At 40.4% G+C, this 27,232-nt stretch overlaps 2 protein-coding genes across 2 annotated transcripts in view; one reads left to right on the top strand and one right to left on the bottom strand.

Annotated features, from left to right (window-relative positions):
• The first annotated feature begins 206 nt into the window (after positions 1–206).
• Ankrd6 (ankyrin repeat domain 6) overlaps positions 207–27,232 on the top strand; it is a 212,882-nt gene continuing 185,856 nt past the window's right edge. The window contains 1 exon segment of the mRNA XM_047557568.1: positions 207–416. The gene's annotated coding sequence lies outside the window, so the exon portion shown is untranslated.
• On the bottom strand, positions 20,838–21,185 carry LOC124988250 (60S ribosomal protein L30-like). Its single transcript, XM_047557566.1, has one exon. The coding sequence runs from the start codon at positions 21,183–21,185 to the stop codon at positions 20,838–20,840; it is 348 nt and encodes a 115-aa protein (XP_047413522.1).

The following is a 27,232-nucleotide window of genomic DNA, read 5'->3' as shown; positions in this document are numbered from 1 at the left end:
TCCCACTATTCAGAAGGAGTCCTCTCGGTGCCCAAGGCTGGGCGCCCCAGCCGGGAGCAATCACTGGGCAGCCCTGAGCGAGGGCTTTGGTGGTCCGGCTGTCACCCGGGTCCCCGCCGTGCCTCAGCAGGCCGCTGCGGGGCGCTGTGGCCCCAGTTTAGGAGCCGCGGGCTGGGTGGGACGGGGCGGGGCGGAGGGCTCTGCGCGCTGCGGGCGCGGCGGGCTCGGCCACAGGTAACCTGCGGGAGTCGGGAGCGCAGCGGGGCGTGCAGGCGGCTGGAGGCGGCGGCGCTGGGCTGCGCCGAGGCCCAGGGGCCGCCGTGCCAGCGGGAGCTGGTCCCATCGTCTGCCCTCGCTCCCTACCCTGTGGCGTGCATCTGTCCCTGCGGCGCGGACCTCCGGCGCGGGAGAGAAAGGTACGGTTCGACCTCGCTGGGTCCCTTCGAGATCCCCTTTAATCTGAGGTTGGGCGCCCCCCACTCCCGGGGCGCCTGTGATCCTGGGATCAGTCTTGGGCTCGGTAGCCGTTGCTGCCCCGTCGGCGCCCCCAGATCGCGGACTACCGGCGCAGGACCCAGATCCAGCGCGTTGCCCCAGTCCTGAGGCCTCGGGGAAAGCCCGGGAAACGGGTGTCTCCCGGGGCCCCTCCCTTTTCGCTTTGCCTCAGTTACCTTCTTAGAATAGGGCACTTTGGGCCGGCAGTGGGATGGATAGAGAACTTTCTCCTTCTTTGCTCACCCTCCTCCTTTTTTCTCCAGTGAGCCCTCAGAGTTTGCAGGAACTGGTGCAGGGGACGGCTGGGGGCTGGGGGACAGGTCTCCAGGTGTTTCTGCCCGCGCCGCGGCCGGCCGCTGACCGAAAGGAGGTCCTCTTGTGTCGCCGTCCCCTGGCCTGCGGACAGGGCGTGGCGTGACCCGGCTGGGCTCCGACACGCCTGTAGCCAGTCCCCTCCCCACTTCATCCCCGCGCCGCCTTGGAGGACTGTAAAGGGCGCTCGAGAGGTGGGTGGGTCTGTCCCGGGGGTATGGTCGAGACCCCCTGCTGAAGCCCCAGCTCTATAGAGTTCAGCGAGTAGTCAGGAAGTGACCATGTTGTTTGATTTGGGTTCAGATATCACTTTACTGACACTTGTCTTGGGGATTTAAGTGTGGCGCTTCAGGTAGCTTTGAGAGGCTGGAGAAATGAAGCATTGTGATCCAAGAGTGACTTGAATTTTGTCGATCTGGTCAAGAGTGTTTTTCCGAAAGTATAGTAAGAGGGTTCAAGTGGTGATAAGACGGTCCACTTTGCCCAGCACCGAGCACGCACACACATACACACAAAGGAGGAGGAGGAAGAGATGATGATGATGATGATCCGCTCTGGAGTCATGAGACAGAATCTTGACGCCACCACTTCTTAGGTGCGTGTCTTTGGAAAACCCACTTCTTTAAACCCTAGTTTTTAGAACTGTAAACTGGAGGTATTATACATAATCTCATAGTATTGTTGTGGAAATTGAAAGTAAAGTAAAATGGTTAGTTGGCACAGTGCTCCTGAACTTTAGCCATCCTTTTTGTGAACCTGTTGGATGATGGTAATCATGTTGAGATAACATCTGTTAGCCAGGTACGGTGGCACAGGCCTGTAATCCCAGTGGTTTGGGAGGCTGAGGCAGGAGGATCCTGAGTTCAAAGTCAGCCTCAGCAATTTAGCAAGACCCTGTCTCAAAATAAAAAATAAAAAAGGGCTAGGAATGTGGCTCAGTGGTTAAGTACCCCTGGGTTCAATCCTCTGTACCTTACAAAAAAATCTGTGAAGTCACTGTAAGTGGAAAAAGCTTGGGAAATGGAGAACAGCACACATGGGTCCTAGCTGGTCCCATGGTGTCCTAACTGACTCTGAGTGGGGCTTTCTCATCTTTAAAATAGCAACGACCTTGTCCTGCTGTCTTAGGTGTGTCTATATATGTTTAGTTTCCTGTTATCCTTAGTGTGTGCTTAGCATATGGTTAACAAGGCTTTTTTTTTTTTTAAAATCAGGAATATAGATTACAATTGGAAGGATTTTCTACCCTCTGAGTCATAAATGGGGAGGAGAGGGGAGAAGAAGGAGGAAGAGGAATTAAAGAGAACAGAAAATAACTAGTTACCCAGTGTTGGATGTAAGAAACCAATGTTGGTGAAAAAAAAAAAAATGCTTGTTAACTCCTTGCTTATCCATGGAGGCACCAAAAATTATCCTTAGCCTCCACTATAAGCCCATCAACCTCTCCAAAGAAGCATACTCCAAGTAAAAGTAGTCTGCTTGTGATAGTCTCAAATCAGTAGCAAGGCATTCTTCCAACTCCTAAGGCCCTGCCTCCCATGCAGAAGATTCTGCTGCTGTCTCTGTGATACTTAGAGGTACAATTTCAAGATTAACAATAGAACACTCACCCAGCTGAAGAACTAGAGCATCCCTGGGCTCTTTGAGTCCCTGAATGCTCCTCCCCATGACCTTCCACTCACTTCTCCCTTACTCTCCCAAGGTACCACTGTTCTGAATTTTTTATTAAAGTTTTTCTTGCCTTTCACACATAATATCTTAAATGAAAAACTCCCTAGAAGGCAAGTTTCCAAATAAGCATTTCCCTAGTAATCTGGAGCATTCTAAAGTTAAAAGCAGGATATTCAGAGAAAGATGTAAACCTCAGAAAAGCTTGACGGCTCCAAGTGCTGTGATGGCCTAGTTCTCCTCGTCAAGAGTCAGGATTTCTCTGTCAAGATTTCTCTCCTGTTTTCTTGGCACAGACTCCAAGGGTGTGTTCTGTCTGTGTAAGGGGAGCCCTGTCTCTTCCAGCATAGCTTGGAGGGCTGTAATTTTAAAAACTTTGCTTGAGTTCCTAAGAATTGGAAAAACAACAATTTGTATGCATATACTTTAGAAGTTTTTGTTTTTGTTTAATACAAATTATCCAGGGGGCATTATATGGAATTGGAAGGATTAAGTTGACTGAGAATGACCTTTATGAAGGTTTTAACCCAAATTCTTTTTTCCTGGTTATTGTATTTTTGTTAATGGTCTTTGTTTTAAGTTATTCTTCAGGATCACACAGCTCTCATCAGTGCATCTTTCACAACTCTGTGGCTTTCAGTTAAGGCAAACCTTCCCATTCTTGGTTCTGGGAACGCTTAGTGTCTGAGTAATTTTTTTCATAGTGCCTCTAGGTTGAAGTAGTTAGTGGTGGTAGCCTAACCACTTAGAAGCTATCTGAAAAAATAATGCACATAAACATAGAGAAAAATATTTTGCATTTGTAAATAACCACAATTACTAACAGGATGTGTGTGCCTGTATGGAACAGATTGGACATTGTCACTTACATTTCCTGTTCCACAATAATTTTTCCACAGCACTTACTTTTTGTCACAACAAGCACTAAAATCCCACCTTTGCAAAGATATGATGTCATTGATAGGGCTGTCACATGATTTAATGCAGAAACTGTGAATTAGCTCCAGTGTGTTCAGCCCTGAACAACCCAGTTTAGTATACTGTTTCTACTGAAATTGTCCGATGTCCTAAATTGCGCCTGCAAATTTGTTACAGTTGCAAAATACCTAGTCAAGGGGTTTAAAATAGTACTCTAACCTGGAAGATTTTATACTAAGTGAAATAAGCTAGTCAGAAAAGAACAAATAAATACACAGGCTGGGGGCTGGGGAGATAGCTCAGTTGGTAGAGTGCTTGCCTTGCATGCATAAGGCCCTGGGTTCCATCCCCAGCACCGAAAAAAAAAAAAAAAAAATTACTATTGGAAATACATAGGCTGGTGCTGTCGCTCAGTGGTATTGGTGGTAGAGTGCTTGCCTAGCATGTGCAAGGCACTGGGTTTGATTCTCAGCACTGTATGTGAAAAACTGAATAAAATAAAGGCCCATCAACAACTAAAAACAATTTTTAAAATATTAAAAATACTCTGATTCTATTTATATGAAGCGCTGTATCTAGAGTAGTCAAATTCCAGGAAACAGAAGGAATGATGGTTACCAGGGGCTGGGGGGAGCACAGAAGAGCGAGTTTGTACACAATTTTCGCAACTTCTGTGTGAGACAATTATTTCAAAATAAAAATTGAAAACAAAATTCTGTTAATGATGCTCTACTACTGGACTACACCATATCACTGAGGTTAGGGACAGTGCATGATGACCAGAGAGCCCAGAATGACATTACCTCCCCTCCCCACCTCCTGTTCATCTCTTGTCAGGGAATAGCTAAGTTCCCTCTTATTTTCTGTACAAAACTAAGGTTCAGCTTTAAATATCCCACTAAAATAGAAAATTTTAACCTAGGCTTCTTTAGTGGGATTTTCATGCTCTTAGAGCTCCCTGAAATTATATTTAAGTGTTTGAGCGAATGTTCACATGTATGTTTGAGGGGGAAGAAGTCCCAAAGCTTTCATCAGATTCTCAAATGGTTCTCTTAACTCAAAAAAGGATTTAATAAGCACTGCAAGAAAACATTGTTTACAGAGTTGTACCCACCCCATAATAGCCTCCCTCACTTAGGCATCTTGACCCCTTTGGATTCTCTGGTATATCTTCTCCCAACTTCCTGAAGCTTTCTTTCTGCTCAAATCTGAAATAAGCCTGAATGGTTCTTTTTCCTCAGAGCGTCTGGCCAATTACCTGAATTCCAAAAACTCCAGGCCTGTTTTTCAAGGGCCAAGTCCCAGAGGGAACTGTTTCAAGGTCTACATCAGGTAGCTGTGAATGTGGGCAGGAGTTGGCATCATAAATGCACTTCTTTTCCTCCCTCCTCAGGCTCCAGAAAAATATGAAATAAACAATAATATGTGAAGGACACAGCTGTGGGAAAATGGGTGAAGCTGGTACTAATGACTGAAGTTGAGTAAATTTTCTCTCTCTCTCTTTTTTCTTTTTATGGTGCTGGGGACTGAACCTAGGTCCTTCTACAAATTAAGCAAGTGAACTACCACTGAACCACACGCCGGCCCCTGAAGAGAAGTAATTTCTGCCTTAGGGAGGGCAATTTTGGGGTTGTCTTCTGGTTTACACTTTATGTTTCAAATGTATTTTAAGTATATCATATAATACATTCTACCTGACAAGCCAAGCATTTACATATTTGTTAGAAAAGATGTCAATTATCAGTTAGAATTTACTTAATAAATAGGACTTTCCAGTTATTGACACTGGTTTTGGACTTAACCAATGTAGAAAAAATTGCAGTTTGCAAAAATTTTCATATGTACAATTCCTCGATATTTGCATTCATTTTAGAAACCATTTAATGAGCCTGGAATGGTGGCATATGACTGTAATTGTAGAGGCTAGGGAAGCTGAGGCAGGAGGATCACAAATTCTAAGCCAGTCACAGCAACTTAGTGAGACCCTGTCTCAAAAAATGAAATGGACTGGGGATATAACTCAGTGGTACTCAGGGTGCTTTACCACCAAACAACATCCCCAGACCTTTTTATTTGTATTTCAATCCCCAGTACTGAAAAAAAAAAAAAAAAAAATAGAAGCACCCTTTAGTGAATCAAGATTTATGATTTAACACTCATCAACATACATATGTTCTGTTAAGATAAGTTATCTACTATAACAAACATTTCCAAATCTCAGTAGCTTAATCCATGGAAAGTTTATTACTAGCCTACACAAAATTTAAATTCGTTATTCCAGGTTGGGTGGCTCTCCTTCTCGTGTCTTGGGGATCAAAGTTCCCTTCTTCTTGAAATGCCACCATCTTCAATCTGTGGCCTCCAAAATCACTACAAGGGGGAAGAGAGGATGGAAGCAAAATACTACATCGAATATCTTCACCTCCTAATGAAACACCGAGCTTCTTCTCACATCTCACCTCTCAAAACCAGTTGCATGGCCCTATCTCGATTTAAAGAGGCTGGGAAATAGAATCCCTGCCTGGGCAGCTGTTTCTGAGCAAAATCATTTTCCTAAACAGAACTCTTGGTGGATAAATAACAATCTTTATACAAACAGGGTAGTCTCTTTTGCCAATCAATTAATTGCAACTGCCTTTCTATAATTTATTTCTCACTTTTCAAAACACACACACACACACACACACAGTGTCTTCATAGTCTGGTTAGGTTATAGATGAGACTTTCATGCAGGAAATAATTGTATCATAATTGCTTTGTGAGCAAATAAAAATGGGCTTAAGCCACGTAGGTTCAAACATTTTATTAGGGAATGAAGCATACTTCATTTACGCAGAGTCATCCAACCATGTAGAGAATTGCACATTTGAAAAAGATGGAGCAGAGGAAGATTAGCAAAGGACAAGAATATGCATGTCCTAATGGCTTTATGAATGTTATCATAAGAGTTTAAAACTACTTCAAGTTGCTGGCAGAGGCTAGTGTGAAACTTTTTTCCCCTTTTAAAAAAAAATCCTTGCCAGGGAATGTATTACATAATCACAAAATGAGTCATTTTTACTACTTAGCTCTTATGAGAAACTAAAATTTTAAATTCTGTTCCTGAGCTGCTTGGAGCAAATTTGTACCTATGAGAGTGCCATTTGGCAATGTCCAGCATCTGACAGCTACAAATGGGACATATTTTGGGATTAAAAGAAGATCCCAATACCCAGTTAGTCATGGAGAAACTGTACGCCAATTATAATAATGTTTCATTTATCCATTAATAATTAGGATTGGGCTGTTCTACCAAAGAAAAATTCCAAGTAATTAAAATTTACCTTTTATTTATTTATTTACTTATTTTTTAAGATGGGGTTTCCACTGTGATACCTAGGCTAGGTCAGAACTCCTGGGCTCAAGTGTTGCTTCAGCCTCTGGAGTAGAAGGGACTACATGTACTGTGCCCAGGAAATCCTAAGTTTTAAAAAGTTGTCATATTTCATGGTGCCCAGACATGTGCAGGGGAGGAAAAAGTAGTTTTCCTTCTACTCTCGTGAATTCTCAGCTGAGAACCCTGTAACAAAAGACAGATTAACAAGAAAAATCAAAGGGAAGTTTATTTAAAGGTACATTTCATATATTAATGGGAGAAAACTCAGAGAAAGAGTAACTCTCAAATGGGGGTTTAGAGCCAGGTGTAGTGGCACATGCCTCTAATCCCAGCTTCTTAAGAAGGTTGAGCCAGGAGGATTGCAAATTCCAGGCCAGTCTCGGCAATTTAGTAAGACTTTGACTCAAAATGGAAAAATAAAAATTAAAAATTAAAAGGGCTGGGGATATAGCTTAGTGGTATATTTGCATCTCTGAATTCAAACCTCACTAACAAAAAAAGAGAGAGAGAGAGAGAGAGAGAGAGAAAGAAAGAAAAAGGGCAGGGGTTAGATCTCTGGCTTTTATAGCATCTTCAACAAAGAACAATAAATTTTTAGAGAAGTGTCAGGGCAAAGGAAAAGGACCTTAAGTCTTTTTTTGTGTGTGTTTACAGTGCTGAGGATTGAAGCCAGGGCCTTGTGTTTGTGAGGCAAGCATTCTGCCAACTGAGCTATATCCCCAACCCAGGACCTTAAGTCTTTAGGGGCCATAAGCTGTTGGAAGGCAAATGTATAGAAAGTAATGGTAGATAAAGGCTACTTAATATGGTTTATTATGTAGAGTCCTCTGGCAGCATCTCCAGGCTGATAAGAATCTAATTTAAGATTGTTCCTAGTAGAGAGAACAGGAGTGACATCTTTGTAAATTTATGGTCTGCTTTTAAGCTAATAGGGGTAAGATGGAGAGCTTTTCTTTGTCTAAATCTTTCAGTTATCTTCAGTTTAAAATAGTCATTGGTCAGGTATGGTATTGCATGTCTATAATCCCAGCCACTCAGGAGTCTGAGATGGGAGGTTTGCAAGTTGGAGACCAGCTTCAGCAATTTAGTGAGACCCTAAGCAACTTAGTGAGACCCTGTCTCAAAATAAAATTTAAAAAAATGTGTGTGTGTGTGTGTGTGCGTGTGTGTATGCGTGTGTGTATGTGTGTGTGTATGTGTGTATATATATATATATATATAAATTCTTATGCCCAAGTGGCTTATTTTGGGGTGGCATATTCTGTTACCCTTCCCTGGAATTAAAGATATGTTCTATTAGGGAGCTGGGGATATAGAAAGAGTGTTAGCCTAACATGCACAAAGAAGGGGTCAGGAATTGGGGAGACACATTAGATTAATGGTCAGTAAATTATAGTCATGGGCCAAATCCAGCTTGCTGCCTGTTTTGTAAATAAAGTTTTATTGGAACACAGCCACACTCATTCCTTTACATAGCATCTAAAGCTGTTTTTACACTATAATAACAGAGTTGAATAGCAGAAATAGATACCACATGGCCCATGAAACCTAAAAATATTTACCATTTTTTTGTTTTGTTTTTGATACTGAGGATTGAACTCAGGGGTGCTTTACCACTAAGCTACATCCCCAGACCTTTTTATTTTTTATTTTGAGATGGGATCTCACTAAGTTGCTTAGGGCCTCGCTGTGTTGCTGAGGCTGGCCTCAAAGTGTGATCCTCCCAGGGCTGGCTATGTTGCTGAGGCTGGCTTCAAAGCGTGATCCTCCAGCCTCAGCGTCCCTCGTGACTGGGATTACAGGTATCTGCCAGTATGCCTTAGCTACTCTGTTATTTTACAGGAAAAAGTTTGTTGACCCCTTCACTAGGACTATCAGAGTAACTACGCTTCTAGTTTGAACCTTCTTAATCTCTCTGATCACTGTTATCTCACCCTAATAGTAGGGGTAATAAAACCTCCCTGATGAGGTAGTTAAAATAAAGTGATTTTATTTTTTTTTTCCACATTTTTTATTGGTGGCTTATAGTTGTACACAATGGTGGGATTTGTTGTTATGTATTTGTACATGCACACAGTATAATATAATTTGGTCAATATCACTCCCCAGACCTTCCCCTCTCCTTCCCCACCTCCCACCCTTTGGCCCCTTTCTTCTACTGATCGCCCTTTGCTTTTCATGAAATCCCCGCCCCTTCTTTTCCTTTTTCCTCTCTCTCTAGCTTCCACAAATGAGAGAAAACACATGACCCTTGACCTTCTGAGTTTGGCTTTACAATGAAGTGATTTTAGAGTTAAGTAAAACGAACTTGAACATGTTACCTAATTTATCTTCCCAATAGCTTCCTGTCTTCCATTTAGCTTCCTTATGTATAAGCATCATCTGGGGTCTCTTAAAATTCAAGGATTCCTAGCCACACTCCCTAGGTTCTGGTAGAGTAGGTCTGGGAAGGTACACATTTAACAAGCACCCCAGTTTCTGATGCAGGTGGCCTGTGGTCCATACTTAAATTACTCAGACCCTTGCAGCAACTTGTCTTTTGTGTCCTAAAAATAGTTTGGCAGCTCTAGATGTGCTTCTTGTCTCAACCAGCATCAAAACTGTGCCTACTTGATAGGAGAGCTTGGAACCAGGAGGGGAATGCCTGGTGGTGTTAATCATCAGCTTCTGAGTGGAGCAGGGGCAAATCCTATAAATCAGCTGCCTGAGCTCTCCCGTAGAGACAGCTGCTGCTTTGCTTCTCAACAGAAATAGCAATAGGGAAATTGGCATCGGGGCTTTAGCCAATGTGAGTGGTTTACTGTGCAGCTTAAAATGCCTCATGATGCTAAAAGTGAATAAGTGAAAACTAAAATTAGCACCGTGGCCCTGGGTTAGCCAGCTCTTTTTAAAATCAAGGAAAGAGTTAATGGTAGAAGGAGTTGTGATGAGAGGTGGAACTGAAGTCCTGGTGCTTTACAGGCCCTTGTAAGAATGGATGCTTGGGGGTCGGGGTGCATGCCTGTAATTCAGAGGCTGGGGAGGCTGAGGCAGGAAGATCCAAGTACAAAGCCAGGCTCAGCAACTTATTGAGGCCCTAAGCAACTTAGCAAGACTCTGTCTCAAAATAAAAAATTAAAAGGGGCTGGGATGTGACTCAGTAGTTAAGAGCTCCTGGGTTCAATCCTCAGTACCCCATCCCCAATTCCCCTACAAAAAAAAATGCTTGTTTAATTGTAATGCCTTAGTTTCCAGAAGGTATTATCCTGGGTTACATGATATGGAATGAATGACTTGCTCACTGAAGCCTTTGTTTTTCTCCACATGTTGTTCAGAAACTTGGGGAAGAGCTGCAAAACCAGTAATGAATAATAGCAAAATCATCTGGTACCTGGTAAATTTTTATACAATATGGAGAAAAGTGGGACCAAAATAAAATAACCTCCCAAACATAAAACGAAACAAACCCCCCCCAAAAAAACTTGAAGAATAAAGAAACTCGTACCTTCTGTACTTCATAGGATTGATGTTATGTTCCTGCTGTTCAGAAGCACTATTTTAAATGAGGATCAGAGTTGGGGCTTAGCTTAGAGGTAGAGTGCTTGCCTGGCATACTGGAGCTCTTGGGTTCTGTCCTCAGCACTGCAAAAGACAAAAACAGCTGAGGATTAGGTTCTTTAAGCCATTTTACATCTCTGCTATTCTGCTGAAATAAAATCTGAATGTTCAGTTGGCATGAGCCAGAGCATTTGTACTTTGAAGTATAAGAAAACACTTTATCATCTAATGAAGGATTTACAGCTAATTAGATACCTTCCTGTTGGGAGACATGTAGGGAGATTGATTTCAAAAACACTTGCTAATAGGGATCTAAAAAATTCTATAAAAGATTATTAAAGTATTCTTTTAATAATGATCATTCCCACTCCCTCCAAAATGTGTAGCACATCTAATTTATCTCTAGAGGCCAGATTCTGCCCCCCTCCCTGCTGCCTTTCTATTACTAAATCCTGGAGAAAAGGCCATTTTGAAGAAAACAGTGTGTATCTTTGTTTATTAAATCAAGGGGCACTTTACCACAACTCTACATCCCCAGCCCTTTTTATTTTTCAGTTTAAACCAGTGTCTCACTAAGTTGCTGAGGCTGGCCTCAAACTTGCCATCCTCCTGCCTCAGCCTCCTGAGTAGTTAGGATTATAGATGCATGCCACTGTACCTGGCTATGTATCTTTGATAACTGATTATTATTCTGAAATGCTTGAACCCAATTGTCAGTGTTCAGTGCATCTCTGTCTTTTAAAATCCTAAATTGAGGGACTGGAGATATAGCTCAGCTGGTAGAGTGCTTGCCTCACATGCACAAGGCCCTGGTTTAATCCCTGGAACCACGCACACACACATACACACAAAATCCTAAATTGACAAGTTTATATTCTTCCTTTGGTAAAGAATCATAAATGCAAACAGTGTACTTATAATTTACTGATGTGTTAATAGTGACCATATTTTTGTGTGTATAAGGATAGAATATAAAATATTGTATCAGATTTTGCCCCAGGACTTCTGCACAGATTTTTATTACATCCTTCTCCTCCTACCTTTTTGAAAGTCCCTTAATGTCAGGGACATTAGAGCAAGAGAATAAATCTTAAGAGACATTTAGTGTATGTTCTGAATTTATGCCAACTAAATTGAATGGAAGTTGATATCCCTGTTACATAAGGTACACTTCTTATTAGTGTTAATGAAAAATGAGTTCACAGTGAAAACATGTTCACCAGACCTAAGCAAATAGAAGCCATGTGATACCTGATGGATCTTGTATTTAAAAGCAACATCGGAGAATATTGGGGTGAGAGGGAATAATGTCATGTTATAATACTTCATCTAGAAGGAAAGACCAAGTATTGATCATAAACTTCTCATATCGTACATCTACAGCACAGCTGCCTCAGCCCCAGAGAATAAATGATTTTCATTAAGGCTGAGTGTGTTGTGCTGGTACCAGGAAGGCAGGCTGTCTTACTCTTCTGGAAGAAGTCTAATCCCTCTGCCTGAAAAATAATTAAAAAAAAAAAAATTTGAGGCTTTTGACTCACTCTCCACCTCCTTATTTATTTTTATTTTTTTCTTTGTAGTTAGCATTAAGGAATGTATCTGAAAAGCCCAGGCTTCCACATTCATACTGGCTGAATTACCTTGCTTGCAAATGGACAATAAAGGTGCCCTTTAGGGGAAGCCTGTTTCATGAAAGACTGGCAGACTTTAGAGAGAGGAGAGCAGCCTGGCCGCCAGCAGGACCTGGGTTCTGATTTCATGTCTGACAGCAGCCTTTGTGCCCTCTGCCAGTTTCTTTCCCGCTTCTGTGGCTGGGCTTTCTTTTTTCTTAGAAAGGTAACTACTGGAATGATTTTTCAGACTGGTCCTCATTGACTACTCCCTTACTCCCATGGATTTAAGTCACAGTGACATTGTTTTGGCTTAACAAATTTTTGAAAGGCAAATACCCTTGTAACCAGCACGCTGGTCAGGAAGCAGAACTTAGCCAGTTACCCCAGAAGCCCCTCCTACATCCAGTCCCCGTCCTAACTCCTTCTCTTCCTCCAAAAGTGACTTCAGGCAGTCCTTGCTTTGGATGGTACTGTAAAAAGGGTGGTGTGTGCTGAAACCCTGCTCTTCTTCTGGAACCTTTAAAAAAATGATCAGAACACTAAAAGCCCTCTTACTGTCCTAAGTAAGTAGGGAAATGAAGAAATAGAAATATTTAGTCATCATCCTTTCAAATAGTAAGGATATTAAGAATTGAACTCTTGTATTTCTTTGTAAAAAGAGTAGTTTGAACAGTGCTTGGCTTCTTTTTTCTCACCGTCTAACTTATGACACACAACAAGTATCTTTGGTATGACTTCATACATTTTCACACTTCTTTAGAAGTTTGAATCAGCTTCCAACATTTTATCCTTTGTGTTTTCGCTGTTGTGAAGTATCTCCAAGGGTTCCTTCAAGAAATTTTTGCTGATGGCATTTCTTCATTTTTAAAATCCCAACCACTTTCCTCATGTGTGTGGGTAAATCCTCTTCATGAAGTTCCTCAGGGTGCACATCCGGGGTCTTCCCTTGGTGGCAGTGGCAACATTCCCACCTGTAACTCTCTGTACTTTCCATTCACGTTTCACTTCGTGTTATCCCTTTGCATTTCTTTGCTATACTTTCATCAGTGTTGGCCAGTTTTCACTTTGATTATTTATTTTTGTAAGATGTTATGTGGGTTTATCCTTGGAAGATGAGGAGGCAGCACAAATCCATGGTTTGCTGTTGTTGAACTGATAGCAGGTGAGGAGTCACCATCACAGATGGCTTTATTTGTTAGTTTTTGTGGTGCTGGGGATTGAACCCAGGGCCTTGTGCTTGTGAGGCAAGCACTCTACCAACTGAGCCATATCTCCAGCCCCACAGACAGCTTTGAAAGGAGTGACATGACTGGTCCCTGATGGTGATGCCCATCTATTAATTAGGTATGATCTGTGGCCGGAAGAGCTATTACTAGTGAAGTCTGTGCTTCATGCGGTTTCTCAAAGTTCATGTACTATAACATGTGTGAACTGGTATAATTCAACTAAACCGTGGAACTGAAATTGTGCATACTGGAACCATGTAAAGCTAAGAGTGCCTGTATAAGTCTTTGATTGTATGTGTCTGGTACTGGGGATCAAACCCAAGGTGTCATGTGTCCCAGGCTGATGCTCTACCACTGACTTATACCACACAGCCCACAGTGCATTTTTAGGCACTACAGTGTTGTTTCTTCAAATTTGTTTTTATTATGTCTCTTACGATTTTTTTTTTTTTTTTTAATTTAAGGGCTTACACTCTATGTTAGATTGCCAGCCACTGCCTGGATGGCTTAAATAACAGAAACATATGTTCTCACAGATCTGGAGAATAGAAGTTCAAGATCAAGGTGTCAGCAGGATTGGTTTCTCTCAGTCTTTCTCCTTGGATTGCAGATGCTGCCATCTGGCCGTATACTCACATGGTGTTTGCTCTGTGCAGTGCATCCCTGGTGTTTTGCCTGTCTGTCCTAATCTGACCAGTTAGACTGGATAAGGGCCCATGCTCATGGCCTCATTTTAACCTTTTTTTTTCTTTCAGGGCTGGGGAATGAAATGAACCCAGGAGCTCATGCTTGCTGAGCATTCTCTTTACCACTGAGCCACACCCCCAGTTTCAAGATTTAAAATTTTTTAGCAGTCCTCATTCACTAGTAACTCAGTATCATTTGTTCAACAAAGATGTTTTGGGTTTATTCATAAAGGAAAATTAGGATCATTATTAAAACATCCTAAGCATGAATGCTCTTGACTGGCGCATTGGCACAAGTTTGTAATCCTAGCAGCTGAGGAGGCTGAGGCAGGAGGATTGCAAGTTCAAAGTAAACCCCAGAAATTTAGTGAGGCCCTAAGCAACTCAGCTGAGACCCTGTCTCAAAATAAGAAAAGGCTGGGGATGTAGCTCAGTGGCAAAGTACTCCTGGGTTCAATACCCAGTACCAAAAAAAAAAAAAAAAAAAAAAAGTGTATAAGTACTCTCATGCTTTGTAGTTTATTTGAACTTCTCAGGCTGCAGAAATTAGTGCAACATTCAATCCAGAATCTTGTGTACAGAATATAGGAAATGATGTTTTTGAACCTTTACATCCCTGCAAATTTATCTAGTAGATTGAATAGTTGTCATGCTGAGTTTCATACAATTCAAATTGTAAATATATAACTAAAAATAAATATATGTTCTTCCTCACTCCCCAGGCTCATTAGAAGTGACCAGTGCTAGTTTTTAAAATGAAGTGAAGGAGCTTTGCAATGTTTGTGTTCTTTGAGGGTCAGGCTGTTGTGCAGAGTTAAGGTTATTGAAATTTATTTGTGACAGGGATAGGTGAATTATAAACTTTTTTCCCCCAAATGTAATGTAATATAAGCTCATTGTTGGCTTTTATCTGCTTAGAAACAAAGACATCTCTGTGCTGCAGAATAGTGCATTGGAGTGAACCAACTTACCTGGTAAAGGCAAAAGAGCACAGATAGTCCTAATCCATGTATGACGCAGAATCACAGTGACTTAGCATGAAAACTAGATTGCTTATGAAATACCAGTAACCTCCTAAGTCTGAGTGGGGGGTCACAAGTCTGTGTTCTGTCTTTCGTATTTAGTATGTAATATTCCATTTTATAAACATAACAAGTTCTGTTGGAAAATAATAAAAAATTATCTGGGAGTTGGGCATGGTGGTACACACCTGTAATCCCAGTGGTTTGGGAGGCTGCTGAGGCAGGAGGATTGCAAGTTCAAAGCCATCCTCAGCAATTTATTGAGGCCCTAGGTAACTTAGTGAAACCCTGTCTCAAATTTTTAAAAAAGTTTGGAGATGTGGCTCAGTGGTTGAGTACCCCTAGGTTCAATCCCTGGTACCCCTTCTCCCCTCCACCCCACAAAAAAAAAAAAAAAAAAAAAAAAAAGAAAAGAAAAAAGAAAAAAAGAAAAGAAAAGAAAAAGAAAAAAATTGTCTGGGAAATTCCCATAACAAACTTTCTTTTTAAACAAATCTCTTAAGTTATCAAATTTATTTGCTTATTTTGGAGACATTTTTAAAACATAGAAAAGTATGTGGGTGTTCCTGTGTAAGAACCACCAAGGTGAGTTCTCAGTTTTTAATTTCTTCCTGACGGGGAGTCAGTTTCCAAGCTTCACAAAATATTATGCTCAACACATGGGAAATAGTACCAGACAAAGAGAATAACATCAGCCCCTTCCCAGAGTAGCTTATTTATAGCTGTAGTTCCTAACTGGATTTCAGTGCTTTGTAAACTCACCAGAATCTGCTGTTTAACATCAGCAATTAACTGAGTCATTTACTTCTAGGGAAATCTGGGGCTTTTGGTATCATTGGATACTTTTTTTCACATCTTCCTGTGGTTATAAGGATATATGCTGTCAAACTCATTTCAAAATGAGGAAAAAGAGAAAAGTAAAGGATTGTTTTTCTCTTTTTAAATATATTTTTATTGTTGCCTTATAATTATATAATAGTGGAATTAATTGTGACATATTTGTACATGCACATAATTTGATCAATTTTATTCCCTACTACTTGCCTTTTCCCTCTCCTGTTTTCCTCTTGTTTTGGTATTGAGAATTGAACCCAGGGGTGCACTACCACTGATTTACATCCCAAGTTCTTTTTCTTTTTAAAATTTTTTGATACTGGGAATTGAATGCAGGGGAGCTTTACCATAGAGCTACAATACCAGTCCTTTTTTTTTTTTTTAATTTTAGGACAGTCTTGCTGAGTTGCTGAGAGTCTCACTAAGTTGCTGAGGATAGCCTCAGTCTTGTGATCCTCCTGCCTCAGCCTCCCAAGTCACGAATATTACAGGTGTGCACCACCACCTGGCTTGATGGTTGTATTTGTTTTTTGGTATTAGGGAGCAAATCCAGGGGCACTTAACCACTGAGTCACATCCCCAGATCTTTTTTGTATTTTATTTAGAGACAGGGTCTCACTGAGTTACCACACCCAGGTGACAGTTGTATTTTTAATTTTATTAAGGATATTATATGTTGTTATTATGAGTTTTATTATTTGTTGTGGGAGTTATGTGTATCTATTTCTTTTTAAAAATGTTTTTATTTATATGATTATTATTTTTTAAAATTTCGATTCATTGTACAGAAATGGGGTACAACTTATTTCTCTGGTTGTACACAAAGTCGAATCACACCATTTGCATAATCATAAATGTACATAAGGTAATGATGTTTGTCCCATTCTGTTATTTTTTTCTTCCCACCCCCTCCCCACCCCTCATTTTCCTTTATACAATCCATCCTTCCTCCATTCTTGCCTCCCTCCCACCCCCTGTTATGTATCATCATTCACTTAATCAGAGAAAACATTCAGCCTTTGGTTTCGTGGGTGTCACCTATTTCATTTAGCATGATACTCTCCAACTCAATCCATTTACCTGCAAATGCCATAATTTTATTCTTCTTTATGACTGAGTAATATTCCATTGTATATATATACCACAGTTTCTTTATCCATTCATCAGTCGAAGGACATCTAGGTTGGTTCCACAATCTGGCTATTGTGAATTGAGCAGCTAGGAACATTGATGTGGCTGCATCACTGTAGTATGCTGATTTTAGGTCTTTTGGGTATAAACCGAGGAGTAGGATAGCTGGGTCTTATGGTGGTTTTATATGATTATTATAGGCAGGCTTTTTTTTTTTTTTTTTTTTTTTTTGTAGTTGTAGATGGACAGCATGTCTTTATTTGCTTATATTTGTATGCCGTGCTAAGGTTTGAACCCAGTGCCTCACCCAGGCTAGGCAAGTGCTCTGCCACTGAGTCCCAGCCTCAGCCCCATATGTATCTATTTATTAAATATTTTTGTTCTCTATTATTTTTAATAGTTTTTGTAATTTACTAATTTTATAAGCACATTTTAAAATATTATCTGAATATTTGTTTTTGCAGTACTGGGGATTGAACCCAGGGATGTTCTACCATTGAACTTTAGCTCTTTCTATTTCTTATTTTGTGTTTTCTTCTTCTCCTCCTCCTCCTCCTTCTTTTTATTTATGCACCTGAATTTCAATGTATATCTCAAACGACTGTTTCTTTTCTAAGATTTAGTATATCTGACAGTATTTATAATTCCATCAGTTATTATATAGATAAAACAAGCACATTATTATGGATAATCTCACAGAACAAGAAATATTATTTTAGATACAAGTCATAAAATGTCAGTATCTTAAGTGTCTCATTACTTAATGTTAAGGGTGTTTACAAGGTTTGATTACTTTGAAAAATATTGAAAAGTAGAAACAATAATTTAGTGCATAAAAACATAACGAAGATGCATACTTTTAAAATACTGATATTAAGAGGTAAGGAATAAATCTTCAAAACATGATTTTAAACAGGGCCTGATATCTGGTTAATTTCTATTCTTTTTTTAAGTTAGAGCTTTATAGTTATACATAGCAGTCGGGTTCATCCTGACAAACAACACGTGTGGAATTCAGATTAGATTCATGATCCCCTCTCTTTTCTCCCATTCTTCCTCCTTTTTCTCATTCTTCTTTCTCTACTAGACTTCCTTTTGCTTGTCTATTAATTTATATTTGATTGGTTCTTTTTAACCTATGTATAAACATGAGGTTCCCTGTGGTATATTTATACATGCATATTATAGGATTTTGAAGAATTCATTCTGCATTACCTGCCCTTTCCCATCCTTCTACTCTGCCTCTCAATCTCCTTCTTCATTATTGACTTTCCCTTTATGTTTATGATATCGTATCCTTCTCTTCCCCTTTCCTTTATTTTACTCTAGTTTCTGCATATGACAAAAAACATTCAACCTTTGAGTTTGACTTATTTCACTGAGTATATTTTCCATTTCTATCCATTTACTGGCAAATGCCATAATTTCATTCTTTTTTTATGGCTGAATAGAACTCCATTGTGTGTGTGTATCACAAATTCTTTCTTTCTTTTTTTTTGGTACTAGGGATTTAACCCAGGGTGGTTAACCACTGAGCCACATCCCCAGCCCTTTTTTTATTTTATTTTGAGATGAGGTCTCACTAAGTTGCTTAGGGCCTCACTAAGTTGCTGAGGCTGTCTTTGAACTTGTGATCTTCCTGTTTCAGCCTCCCAAGCCGCTGGGATTAGAGGTGCGTGCTACTGTGCCCAGATATACCACAATTTCTTAATCTGTTCATCTATTAATGGGTGTCTGGGGTGATTCCATAATTTAGCTACTGTGAATTGTGCTGCCATAAACACTGAGGCGGCTGTATTGCTGTAGTATTCTCATTTTAGATCTTTTTAGGAAAATACCAAGGAGTGGGATAGTTACGTCATCCCCATCCCTAGTTTTTTTTGAGGAATATCCATAATGCTTTCCAGAGTGGTTGTACTAGTCTTCAATCCCACCAACAATGTACAAGTGAACCCCTTTCCCACAACCTTTCCAGCATTTATTATTGTTTGTATTCATGATCTTTGCCATTATGAGTGGAGTGAGATGAAATCTTAGTGCAGTTTTGATTTGAATTTCCCTGATTGGTAGAGATGTTGAATATCCTTTCATATATCTGTTGGCCATTTGTGTTTCTTCTTTTTTTAAAAATATTTTTTTAATTGTTGATGGACGTTTATTTATGTATGTGCAGTGCCGAGAATCGAACCCAGTGCCTCACATATGCTAGGTGAGTACCACTAAGCCACAACCCTAGCCCCCGTGTTTCTTGTTTTGAGCCATTTCTGTTTAGTTCTTTTGCCCATCTATTGATTAGGTTATTTGTTTTTTTTTGGTGTTAAGTTTTTTTAGTTCTTTTATGTTCTGGATATTAATCCCCAATTAGAGGAATAGCTGGCCAAGATTTTCTCTCACTCTGTAGGCTCTCTCTCAATTCTCTTAATCATTTCCTTTGCTGTACAGAAGCTTTTTAATTTGATGTCATCCCACTTATTGATTCTTGGTTTTATTTCTTGCACTTTGGGGGTCTTATTAAGTTAGTGCCAGCACCCATAAGATGTAGTGTTGACCCTATGTTTTCTTCTAGCAGTTGCAAGGTTTCTGGTCTAATTTCTAAGTCTTTGGTCCATTTTGATATGAGTTTTGAGCAGGGTGAGAGATAGGGGTCTAGTTTCATTTTTCTACATATAGCTATCCAGTTTTCCCAGGACCATTTGTGTAAAAGCCTGTCTTTTCTCCAACATTTATTTTATTTTATTTTTTGTGGTGCTGGGGATTGAATGCAGGGCCTTGTGCTTGAAGGCAAGCACTCTACCAACTGAGCTATCTCCCCAGCCCTCCAACATTTATTTTAAACACCTTTGTGAAATATCAGATGGCTGGAGGTATTTGGATTTGTCTCTGTCTTCTGTTCTGTTCCATTGGCCTTCATGTCTATGATGCCAACACCATGCTATTTTTGTTACTAGGGCTCTGTAGTATAATTTGAGATCAGGTATTGTGATGCTTCTTGCTTTATTTTTCTTGCTAAATTAATATTACTTTGACTATTTTGGGTCTCTTATTCTTCCAAATGAACTCAAGAATTTTTTTTTTTAATTCTGTGAAGAACTTCATTGGTATTTTGATGAGAATTGCATTGAATTTGCATATTACTTTTGGCAGTATGACCATTTTGACAATATTAATTCTGCCTATCCAAGAACAACATGGGATTTCTTTCCATCTTCTGAGGTCTTCTTCAATTTCTTTCTTTAGAGTTCTGTAATTTTCATAATAGAGCTCTTTTACCTTTTTTGACTGGGATTGAACTCAGGGGCACTTAACCACTGCAACACATCCCCTTTTTGTATTTTAGAGACAGGGTCTGAATTGCTTGGGGTTTTGCTAAGTTGCTGAGGCTGACTTTGAACTCTCAATCCTCCTGTCTCAGCTTCCCAAGCCACTGGGATTATAGGTGTGTGCCACCATACCCAGCTTCTCTTTTACCTCTTTGATTAGATTAGTCCCCAAGTATTTTATTTTATTTTTGAGCTTATTGTGAACGGGAGGGTTTTTCTGATTTCTTCCTTGGTTGAATTACTATTGGAGTATAGGAAAGCTATGCTTTATGGGTGTTGATCTTGTATCCTGATACTTTGCTAAATTAATTTATAAGCTCTAGAAATCTTCTGGTGTAGTTTTTTTGGGTCTTCTAAATATAGGATCATGTCATCTGCAAACAGAGATAGTTTGAATTCTTCATTTTGTATTTGTATCTCTTTGATTTCCTTTTCTTGCCTGATCACTCTGGCTAATGTTTCAAGGACTATATTGAATAGGAGCAGTGAGAGTGGACAGTCTTGTCTTGTTCCTGATTTTAGAGTAAATGCTTTTGGTTTTTCTTCATTTAATATAATGTTGGTTTTGGGTTGTCATAAATGATCTTTACAATGTTAAGGTAAGTTTCTTTGATCCCTAGATTCTCTAGTTTTTTTTTTTTTTTTTTTTTTTTTTAAACAAGCTCTACCAAGTTTCATTAAAGAAAAAATTTGTGTGTTTTACTTTTCACCAGTCTGTTCTGGCATGCTTCGAATGATATCAGAATCACCTGGATCAATGATAGACAGTGTGCACACTCTGTAGTATTTTCCACATGCTGTGCCCAATTTGATATTATTGCCACTGTAGTGATGGACACCAGTTTTGGCCAACATGGCATAGTACCCTATTTCAGATTTCCTCAAAGCTGGACAGTTGTTGGTGAGGATGACCAATTTCACTTTGCCCTGTCTGATCATCTTCAGAGTCTGCTTGTACCCCAGCACATACTTTCCACTTTTCATAACAAGCTGGAGCCTAGAGTTGATCGACTCCAGAGATTTTTTCATTTTCTTTGCAGCCGCCATCTTCCTGCCTTTGATGCGGGATGGCCCCTAACCAAGAGCAGCCGTCAAGATGGCTGGACTCTAGTTTTTTTATTTTTTATTTTTTTTTTAGTTGTGGATGGACACAATACCTTTATTTTATTTTTATGAGGTGCTGAGGAACCCAGTGCCTCACACATTCTGGGCAAATGCTCTACCACTGAGCCATCACCCCAACCCCTCCAGTGTTTTTAACATGAATGGGTGCTGGATTTTATCAAAGGCCTTTCTGCATCTATTGAAATGATCACGTGATTCTTTTTAAAAAATTTGTTCTATTTAGTTATATATGATAGCAGAATGCATTTCAATTCATTGTACACATATGGGATATAACTTTTCATTTCTCTGGTTGTACACGATGTAGAGTCACATCATTCATGCAGTCATACATGTACATAGGGGTAATGATGTCCATCTCATTCCACTATCTTTCTTACCCTCCTGACCCCTCCCTTCCGCTCATTCCTCTCCATCCAATCTCCTCCATTGTTCCTGTACACCCCCTCCCTGTTATGTATCAGCATCCACTTGTCAGAGAAAACATTCAGCCTTTGGTTTTTTGGGATTGGATTATTGCACTTAGCTTGATGTTCTTCAACTCCACCCATTTACCTGCAAATGCCATAATTTCATTCTTCTTTAAGGCTGAGTAATATTCCATTGTGTATATATACCACAGTTTCTTTATCCATTCATCTATTGAAGGGCATCTAGGTTGCTTCCACAGTTTAGCTATGGTGAATTGAACTGCTATAAACATTGATGTAGCTGCGTCACTGTAGTATGCTGATTTTAAGTCCTTTGGGTATAAACTGAGGAGTGGGATAGTTGGGTCAAATGGTGGTCCCATTCCAAGTTTTTCAAGGAATCTCCATGCTGCTTTCCACAGTAGTTGCACCACTTTGCAATTCCACCAGCAATATATGAGTGTACCTTTTCCCCCACATCCTTGCCAACACTTATTGTTGCTTATATTCTTGATAATTGCCATTCTAACTGGAGTGAGATGAAATCTTAGAGTAGTTTTGATTTGCATTTCTCTAATTACTAGAGATTGAACATTTTTTCATATATTTGTTAATTGATTATATATCTTCTTCTGTGACATGTCTGCTCAGTTCCTCAGCCCATTTATTGTTTGGGTTATTTGTATTTTTGGTGTTAAGTTTTTTGAGTTCCTTATAAATCCAGATCATGTGATTCTTATCCTTAATCCTGTTTAAGTGGTGAAGTATAGTTATTGATTTGTATATGTTGAACCAACCTTGCCTCCCTGGAATGAAACCCCCTTGATCATGGTGTATTATCTTTTTGATGTGTTTTTGAATGATGTTTGTTAATATTTTATTAAGGGTTTTTGCATGCGTACATCAGGGATATTGATCTACGGTTTTCTTGATGTGTCTTTGTCTGGTTTTGGTATCAGGATTATACTGGCTTCATAGAATGTGTTTGGGAGTGTTCCTTCTCTTTCAATTTCATGTAATAGTTTGAGACAGACTGGTATTACTTCTTCTGTAAAGGTCTGATAGAACTTAGCTGAGAATTCATCTGGTCCTGTGCTTTTCTTTTGGAAGGCTTTTAATAGGTGTTTCGGTTTCATTACTTGATATTGGTCTGTTTTGATTTTCTATATCTTCCCAATTCAATTTGGTCAAGTCATATGTGTCTAAAAATTTGTCAATGTCTTCTGGATTTTCCAGTTTACTGAAGTATGAATTTTCAAAATAGGTTCTGATAATTCTCTGGATTTCAGAAGGGTCTGTAGTAATATCTTCTTTTTCATCTCTGATCTTGTTGATTTGGGTCTTCTCATTCTTTTGGATAGTTCAGCTAAGGTTTTCTAAATCTTATCTATCTTTTTAGAGAACCAACTCTTCATTGCATTCAACCTGTGTATTGTTTCCTTATACTCAATTGTGTTTTCTTCTTTTTAAAAATGATCTTTCTCTCTCCATCTACTGAATTTGAATAATTCTAAAATGTCAACCACTTGATGTGCTGATTTCTTTCATTCATTGTGTTGAGTCTTTGGCCCTTTCTATATGGCCCTTGAAAGTCCTTCACTTCTGGGAAATTTTCTGTTTTTGCTTTAATTAGTCTCTTCTTTTTCTATTTTTGAAACTTCTAATGTTCTTTTATTGAATTTACTAGATTGAGCCTTTTCCACTTAACCTTTCTGTTTCTGTATCTGTGTTTTGGCTTCACATCCTAGGAGATTTCTTAACTTTCAATTCTTGTGAATTTTTAAAAGTTTCATCAATTATATTTTTCATTTCTTTTCTTTTTTCTTTTTTTGGTACCAGAGATTGAACCCAGAGGTGCTTAACCGAGTCTCATATCCAGTTCTTTTTATTTTTATTTTGAGACAGGGTCTCACAAAATTGCCTAGGGCCTCACTAAGTTGCTGTTGTTAGCTTTGAACTTGGGATTCTCCTGCCTCAGTGTCCCAAGCAGCAGGGATTACAGGTGTGCACCACTGCACCTGGCTACCTTTTTTATTTCTGAGAACTCTTTTGGTTTCTGATCATTCCTTTTCCATTGAAATTTATTCTAAAATCCTTCCTTCAATCTCTCCAAGGAGACAAATTCAAGTTTTTTTTTTTTTTGGGTGCTGGGGATCGAACTGAGGACCTTGTGCTTACAAGGCAAGTACTCTGCTGACTGAGCTATCTCCCCAGCCCCCAAATTCAAGTTTTGTTTTATTTTCAAGTTCTTGTTTATAATTATCTTTCATTTTTCTCCAAGATTACATCCTTTTATTTTCCTTGAATGCCTGATGATCCTTGTTTGTTTGGTGGTGTTGTCGTTGTTTATAGTTAAGAATAAAAAGAGGCCAGGCACAGTTGCCTGCCTCTAACCCTAGCAGTTTGGGAGGTGGAGGCAGGGCAGGAGGATGGTGACTTCAGAGCCAGCCTCAGCAATTCAGCTGAGCACTAAGCTACTCAGTGAGACCCTGTCTCTAAATAAGATATTAAAAAAGGGGCTGGGGATGTGGCTCAGTAGCTAAGTGCCCCTGAGTTCAAATCCTGGTACAAAAAAACAAAAACAAAAAACCAAACCAAAACAAAACAAAACAAAAAACAGAAAGAAAGTATCGCGTTCCCTCTGCCCGCAGAGAGAGACACGACAAACGTCTGAAGCTTTGGAAGTTTATTGTGCACAGTCTTCCTTTCTTTCCCTCTTTTCTATCCCCTTCTCTCTTTTCTTTCTCTCGCTCTCTTTCCCTCTGCTTAACTCTCGCCTGCTCCGGTCGCTCCACTTCTCCCGCTCGGCTCACGCCTGCTTCGGCCGCTCCGCTTCTCCCGCTCGACTCACGCCTGCTTCGCTCGCACTCTTCTTCCTCGCTTCTACTCCTACTCTCAGCTTCTCCCCTACTCCCCCACCCATCAAGCTTATATACACTTCAACCAATCAGGGGAGAGCACACGAGGTAAACGCGCGGACAGCTGCAGGCATAGAATAGGTACACGAGGGGGGCATGCTCTAATCACATCGTTAACTAGCCAATCATTGGAATTCGCTGGTTGTTTACTGTATAGCTGGCCGCTTTTGGCTCAGCGCCAGGCGCCATCTTGACCGTGCCCAAGGCTGGGGGTCCCGGAAACCCCGACATATCCCCCTTCTTTATTATTAAACTAAGGCTCGGGACCGTGTCTGTCTTAGGCTGAGTGGTCAGCATATGTCCTTACCCGTCATCAGAGCCTGCAGAGCATGCTGCAGCTCCTGTCTTAGGTTGGTACACAGCCACCTCCTTCATTACCCATCTTTGACTACCGGTCCAGCATCAAGAGCCATACTAATGGGGGGCTGTCGGCCTTTAGGGCGGTCATGGCCTGATGAAAGATAATCTGATCTCTCTATTGGCTAGCTCGTAGATGCATGCCAAAACGAATGAAGAGAAGGAGGCCAAGGCAGAGGAGTACCACCATAGCTCCTAAGCCTGCCCGCTGTTTGATAAATCTATAAACAGAAGAAAAACCATGTAGCCATATTAAATACAGAAACAATATACATCCCAGTAGAGTTACAATACGGGCAACACAAACAGCTCTCAGGGAATAAATGCATCCCAGTCCCAAAAGTTCTTGCAAGGTATCCACTTGTTCTTGTAGTAAGTCCACTCGCTAATAGAGTCTCTATGGTCTGTAAGACTGCAGCTGTATTTTCGGCCAAATGATCGTTGTTATGGTTGTGTCAATGCTGCTACTGCAAGGACTGTGATGGCAATGATCACGGCTGTTGCAATGTCAAAGCCTCTTCTGTTTCTTGATAATAGCACTGGCAATTCTATATCTGCAACAGAAACTAGGACTGGCAGGAAGATAGGAATGTGCATCAAAATTGCACGGGTGGCAAAAGAACCATTCCAGCATTGTGAAAGATAGCACACGGTTAGTGAACAGTTAAGAGGTGTTATTAGAAATGTTAGTTGGTAGAAACATAAAAGGGAGGAAATGCACAAGCTGACGTGGGAGGAAAAGCAATATTACAGCTAGGGTCAGCAGAACGAGTTGCTCTACTCTGGGTCTGATTTGTAGTATGATTCCAACGGCAAAGTGCAAAAATTCCTCCTGTTAAAGCAAAGAAAGACTAGAGATATCCTTGTCACCAAAAACAGCACGACCTGAAAATTCATCAGTAGAATTGATAGGCTTGTAGAGGAATTGGTGAAAAACAAGAAAAGGAAGGATAAAAAATGTGTTAGTTAGAAGTAAAAAATATGGCTAGGCTAACAATGGCCCATAGGTTCCGGGTTTGCCTTTCTGTCTGAGTTTTTGTTATTGGAGGAAGGCTCAGGCTCGCCATTGCGAGGAGGAGCAGCATCACTTGCAGGCTGTAAAACTCTGATTAGCCTTTCTGGAATCCAGACTGGAGTCTGTTGATCCTGTGGGAAAATACAAACAGACCCTCGGACCCAACGAAGGACTGGATCCGGTCCTTTCCAACAACCTGTCAGGATATCTTTCCATTTTGCCCATACTTGAGGAGTATCATGGGGATTATAATGTCGATCAGCTGCAGAGTGGCCGTCCCTATCCAGAGTTAAGAAATTTAGAATGAAGAGAACTAAATTAAGTTACCAAATAGCCATAGTGCCTACTGGCAAAGGGTTTTGCCTATCCGCTATACGAAGGTCCTCCCCCAGCTGTTCCCACTGTAGGGTATTCAAAAGGCCCTCATCCAAAAACCAAGGGGAAACCCTTTCCACAGTATCGAGAAATACTTTAGCTGTTTTTTCCTTTAATGGCGTCCCATGGTTTTTTAATAGCTCCCTGAGGGGTTGCTGCATTCTGAATTTAGACGTTTCAGACCCCATTGTTACTAATTTGAATAGCTTCAGTTATGGCAGTTACAATAACAAACAGTGGCCAAGCTGCCAGGAGCAACGAGATTACTGAAAGGAAAACTATCTATCAAGTGTGCATTAAAATTTTTATAGCGGCTTTTCGCGTGCTACCTATACCCTAATTGGACCGCTTCAAGTGTGTTTCTACTTTCACTTTTAATTGGACTGCGTTCCACGCGTCAGGACTGCTGCTGGCGTATCCCGATACCGGACCACCTTCCGTGTGTCCTTATTTTTATTTTAATCGGACCGCATCCCGCGTGTCCGCAGGACCGCTGATGGCGTATCCTGATACCCTTTAACTGGACCGCATTCCGCGTATCCCCAGGACCGCTGATGGCGTATCCTGATACCCTTTAACTTTTTTATAACCGGTTTAACTTATTGAAAATTTTTTTAAGATATCTTACCTTGTCTTCTTTATAAACCCTTCATGTTCCCGGGTTTCGGCACCAGTTATCGCGTTCCCTCTGCCCGCAGAGAGAGACACGACAAACGTCTGAAGCTTTGGAAGTTTATTGTGCACAGTCTTCCTTTCTTTCCCTCTTTTCTATCCCCTTCTCTCTTTTCTTTCTCTCGCTCTCTTTCCCTCTGCTTAACTCTCGCCTGCTCCGGTCGCTCCGCTTCTCCCGCTCGGCTCACGCCTGCTTCGGCCGCTCCGCTTCTCCCGCTCGAC

The sequence above is a fragment of the Sciurus carolinensis genome, chromosome 7 (assembly GCF_902686445.1).
Source record: "Sciurus carolinensis chromosome 7, mSciCar1.2, whole genome shotgun sequence".
Lineage (NCBI taxonomy): Eukaryota > Metazoa > Chordata > Mammalia > Rodentia > Sciuridae > Sciurus > Sciurus carolinensis.
Note: the sequence above shows the minus strand (reverse complement) of the source record. Positions and strands in the feature narration are given on the sequence as shown.